A 5404-nucleotide genomic window follows, 5' to 3' on the forward strand; every position below is an offset into this window, starting at 1 on the left:
CCCCCCCCCCTTTTTTTGTCCTGCTGTAGCCCCGCCCTGGGCACCGCCCCTGGGGGCGGGGACACTCCGGGGGAGGGGCCAAAGCCAGGCCACGCCCCCTCTGCCGTGGATTTTCCAGGTTCTGATTAAAAACTTTCCAGAAAGATCCGCGGGCTCCGAGTGGTGCTGGAGGGGGAACGGGGGTCGTGCTGCAGGGCCCAGTGCGGACCAGTACGGACCAGTATGGGGCAATGCAGACCAGTATGGACCAGTACGGACCAGTGCTCCCAGTACGGACCAGTGCAGAGCAGTACGGACCAGTGCAGACCAGTACAGACCAGTATGGGCCAGTGCAGACCAGTATGGACCAGTACGGACCAGTACGGGCCAGTGCAGACCAGTATGGACCAGTGCAGACCAGTATGGACCAGTGCAGACCAGTATGGGCCAGTGCAGACCAGTACGGACCAGTACGGGCCAGGGCTCCCAGTACGGACCAGTACAGACCAGTGCAGACCAGTATGGACCAGTATGGGCCAGTACGGGCCAGTGCTCCCAGTATGAACCAGTGCCCCCAGTACATACACCCAGTGCCCTCCCAGTGCCCCCGTGCTCCCAGTACACCTAGTGTCTCCAGTGTGCCCAGTACACCCCAGTGCCCCAGTATGAACCAGTGCCCCCAGTGCCCCCAGTACACCCCGTGCCCCCCAGTGCCCGCCGTGCCCCCGTGCCCCGCACTCGCAGCCCTCGGGGGGCTCGGGGCGCTCCCCGGGGGGCTCCCCCTGGCCCTGCAGGAGCCGCTCGAGGCCCGGGCGGCGCCGGGGGCCCAGCACGAAGCTCCGGACCTGCGCCGCCGTCTTGTTCCCCAGCACGGCCGCCACCGCCGGGAAATCGCGGCCGTAGCGGCGCAGGGCTGGGGACAGCGGGGACGGTGAGGGGGGACACGCCGCTAACGAGGCTCATTAGCCTAACGAGGCTCATTAGGCTAACGAGGGGGGCACTCACCCTGCACCACCAGCAGCTGCTCGTCCGTTGTCCAGCGGGAGCTGAACTTGCTGCTGCCCTGGGGGGAGCGGAGGTGATTTTGGGGGACTTGGGGACACAACCGGGACCTGCTGTGACACCCTGGGGACACCGTGGGGACACAGGGACATCCTGGGGACACCGTGGGGCACCCTGGGAACACCATGGGGCACACAGGGACACCGTGGGGACAGCGTGGGGCACATGGGGACACCCTGGGGACACCGTGGGGACACAGGGACATCCTGGGGACACTGTGGGGACACCGTGGGGACACCCCAGGGACACTGTGGGGACACTGTGGGGACACAGGGACATCATGGGGACACCGTGGGGACACCCCAGGGACACTGTGGGGACACTGGGGGGACACAGGGACATCCTGGGGACACCGTGGGGCACACGAGGACACCCCGGGGACACCCTGGGGACACCGTGGGGACATGGGGACATCCTGGGGACACCGTGGGGACAGCCTGGGGACACCCTGGGGACACCCTGGGGACACAGGGACCCACCTCAGGCGGCCGCAGCCCCTCCAGGCCCCCGTCCAGCGCCTGCCTGAGGCCGCTGTTGATCTGCTTGATGCGCTGCACCTGCGGCGATTGGGGAGGGGGCTCAGAGGGGTCACCCTTCGCCCTGGGGGTGTCCCCCGGGGGGGTGGGGGGCGGCGGCCGGGGGCTCACCTGCCGTTTGAGGGCCACCAGCTGGCAGTCGAGCTGGCGCAGGGCGCGCGCGCCCAGGTCGGGGTTGGCCGTGACCTCGGCCACGTCCTCGCGGCTCAGGCGCATCCCGCGGGGGGGGCGGCGCCGCTGCCGCGCCGGGGGGTGGTGCCGGTACTGCGGCTCCTTGCGCGGGCCCGCCTTGGGGAAGCACGCCTGACAGCGGCCCGGCGCGTTAATTAGTGCCCGGTCGTTAATTGGTTCGGTCGGCTTGAGTTGGTTAGGACATCCTGGGGACACCGTGGGGCACCCTGGGAACACCATGGGGCACACAGGGACACCGTGGGGACACAGGGACATCCTGGGGACACCGTGGGGCACCCTGGGAACACCATGGGGCACACAGGGACACCGTGGGGACACAGGGACATCCTGGGGACACCGTGGGGCACCCTGGGAACACCATGGGGCACACAGGGACACCGTGGGGACACAGGGACATCCTGGGGACACCGTGGGGCACCCTGGGAACACCATGGGGCACACAGGGACACCGTGGGGACACAGGGACATCCTGGGGACACCGTGGGGCACACGAGGACACCCCGGGGACACCCTGGGGACACCGTGGGGACACAGGGACATCCTGGGGACACTGTGGGGACACCGTGGGGACACCCCAGGGACACTGTGGGGACACTGTGGGGACACAGGGACATCATGGGGACACCGTGGGGACACCCCAGGGACACTGTGGGGACACTGGGGACACAGGGACATCCTGGGGACACCGTGGGGCACACGAGGACACCCCGGGGACACCCTGGGGACACCGTGGGGACATGGGGACATCCTGGGGACACCGTGGGGACAGCCTGGGGACACCCTGGGGACACCCTGGGGACACAGGGACCCACCTCAGGCGGCCGCAGCCCCTCCAGGCCCCCGTCCAGCGCCTGCCTGAGGCCGCTGTTGATCTGCTTGATGCGCTGCACCTGCGGCGATTGGGGAGGGGGCTCAGAGGGGTCACCCTTCGCCCTGGGGGTGTCCCCCGGGGGGGTGGGGGGCGGCGGCCGGGGGCTCACCTGCCGTTTGAGGGCCACCAGCTGGCAGTCGAGCTGGCGCAGGGCGCGCGCGCCCAGGTCGGGGTTGGCCGTGACCTCGGCCACGTCCTCGCGGCTCAGGCGCATCCCGCGGGGGGGGCGGCGCCGCTGCCGCGCCGGGGGGTGGTGCCGGTACTGCGGCTCCTTGCGCGGGCCCGCCTTGGGGAAGCACGCCTGACAGCGGCCCGGCGCGTTAATTAGTGCCCGGTCGTTAATTGGTTCGGTCGGCTTGAGTTGGTTATGGTTGGGGAAACCCCCTGAGCACCGCCATCCCCCCCCGCTGGGGAGGTTCAGGGGGGATCTGGGTACTCGGGGGCCCAGGGAGGGTTCTGGGGTCCCTGCCTGTCGTCGCGGTCGCGCCGGCCCAGCAGGCGCCGCGCCTGGCGGTCCATGACGCTCGTGCGGCTCCGCGTTTTCTTCCAGGAGTAATAATACTTCACCAGGCTGGGGATCAGCTTGTCCGGGAGCTGGGGGGGCACACAGGGGGTTTGGGGGGGGTTCGAGAGAGTTTTGGGGTGATTCGGTGTCAGGGATGGGGTGAGAGGTGAAGGGAGGGGTCACCCCTACGAATTGGGGGGAGAAGGTGAAGAGCCCTGAGATCCCCCACAAAAATAGGGGGAAAACCCCTAAAAATGGAAGAGCAGGAACCTCTAGAAATAGGAAGGGGAGGAATGACAGAGAAACCCTAAAGGGGGGAGTCAGGACCCCCAAAATCAGGGGGAACCCCCAGAAATGGGGGGGAGGTACCACCTGGTGGGTGGGAGGGGGACAGCAGAGGGTGGGACGTACCATCTCCTGTGGGGGGGTAAGGGGGTGGCACCCCCTCATTCCCAAGAGAGTCCTGAGACCCCCCAGACCCCCCAAACCTCCCTGGGGGTCCCAGGGGAGCAACAACACCTTCCAAAAACCCCAAAAACAGCCCAAAAAAGCCCCAAAAAGCCTCTGGCTGGGGCTGGATCCAACCACCCTGAGGGAGGGGGGGCTGATCCCCGGTGCTCTCCTTCTGTGGGGGGTGGGGGGGGGTTTTGGGGCAGTTTTGGGGGTCTCACCATCTGCTGGATGCGGGCGAAGCTCTTGCCGTGGAAGCTGAAGGCCTGCTCGAACAGAACCTTGTCCTCCACCGTCCACTCGTCCGGGAAGGGCGTGAAGTTGGCCAGGTCGGCCAAGGACTTCTCCACGTCGTGTTTGTGCCACAGCAGCATGCCCAGCGCCTGGGGAGGGGTCAGCAGGGCATTTAGGGGCACCCCGGGGGGGTCAGCAGGGCATTTAGGGGCACCCGGGGGGGGTCAGGAGGAAATCTGGGGGGCTTTGTGGGGAGGGGGAACTCGGTACCTGCTCGATGTTGTAGCCGTGCTTGTCCTTGGCCATGGCGATGTACCTGTCCACTGGGGGGGTTTGGGGGGGTCAGGTGGGGGGCTCGCAGGTGCGGGGGGGTTTTGTTGTTTTTTTTTTATTTTTTGGGGAGGGGGTCACTCACCGTGGGCGTGCTCGTCCTCGCTGGCCTCGTCCTCGGAGTGGGGGGGTCCCGCGGCGCCCCCCGCCTTGGCGCGGCTGCGGGACAGGATCCCCGAGGGCTTCTCCATCACCGACGGCATCGCCCGGGGGGGCGGCGGGGGGAGCCCCCCGGGGGTCCCACGCGGGGGAGGGGCTCGGCCCCGGCGCCCCCCGCCAAACTTTCCCCCGAGCGCGGGGCTTTTGGGGAGGGGGCGTGGGAATTCGGGGAGGGGGAGGAGGACGCGGGGCGGACCCGAGGGTCCCTCCCCCGGCAGCAGCGGCGCCCCCCGAGCGGGGCCGAAGCCGAGGGGCTCCAGGGGAGGGGTCCCCTCTGTGGGGCAGCTGTGGGAGTGGGGCCTGTCCTTGTGTGGGGCTGGGGTCTGTCCCCATAGGGGTCTGGGGTCTGTGTGGGTCTGGGGTCTGTCCCTCCGTGGGTCTGGGGTCTGTCCCCCTGTGGGGTTTGGGATCTGTCCCTCTGTGGGGCAGCTGTGGGAGTGGGGCCTGTCCTTGTGTGGGGCTGGGGTCTGTCCCCATAGGGGTCTGGGGTCTGTGTGGGTCTGGGGTCTGTCCCTCCGTGGGTCTGGGGTCTGTCCCCCTGTGGGGTTTGGGATCTGTCCCTCTGTGGGGCAGCTGTGGGAGTGGGGCCTGTCCTTGTGTGGGGCTGGGGTCTGTCCCCATAGGGGTCTGGGGTCTGTGTGGGTCTGGGGTCTGTCCCTCCGTGGGTCTGGGGTCTGTCCCCCTGTGGGGTTTGGGATCTGTCCCTCTGTGGGGCAGCTGTGGGAGTGGGGCCTGTCCTTGTGTGGGGCTGGGGTCTGTCCCCATAGGGGTCTGGGGTCTGTGTGGGTCTGGGGTCTGTCCCTCCGTGGGTCTGGGGTCTGTCCCCCTGTGGGGTTTGGGATCTGTCCCTCTGTGGGGCAGCTGTGGGAGTGGGGCCTGTCCTTGTGTGGGGCTGGGGTCTGTCCCCATAGGGGTCTGGGGTCTGTGTGGGTCTGGGGTCTGTCCCTCCGTGGGTCTGGGGTCTGTCCCCCTGTGGGGTTTGGGATCTGTCCCTCTGTGGGGCAGCTGTGGGAGTGGGGCCTGTCCTTGTGTGGGGCTGGGGTCTGTCCCCATAGGGGTCTGGGGTCTGTGTGGGTCTGGGGTCTG

The 5404-nt window shown here is 68.2% G+C and overlaps 1 protein-coding gene across 1 annotated transcript; it reads right to left on the reverse strand.

The window, feature by feature from the left end:
- Positions 1-717: 717 nt before the first annotated feature.
- LOC121354035 (REST corepressor 2-like) lies at positions 718-4362 on the reverse strand (the record flags this gene model as incomplete). Its single annotated transcript, XM_041468351.1, is given in 8 exon segments — positions 718-892; positions 985-1042; positions 1521-1598; positions 1689-1956; positions 3095-3234; positions 3817-3978; positions 4100-4239; positions 4242-4362. Coding segments are annotated over 8 exon segments (1142 nt in total), but the record flags the coding sequence as incomplete, so codon positions are not given.
- Positions 4363-5404: the final 1042 nt, after the last annotated feature.

This window comes from Pyrgilauda ruficollis, unplaced genomic scaffold (assembly GCF_017590135.1).
Source record: "Pyrgilauda ruficollis isolate IOZ18807 unplaced genomic scaffold, ASM1759013v1 scaffold1004, whole genome shotgun sequence".
NCBI classification, from domain to species: Eukaryota; Metazoa; Chordata; class Aves; order Passeriformes; family Passeridae; genus Pyrgilauda; species Pyrgilauda ruficollis.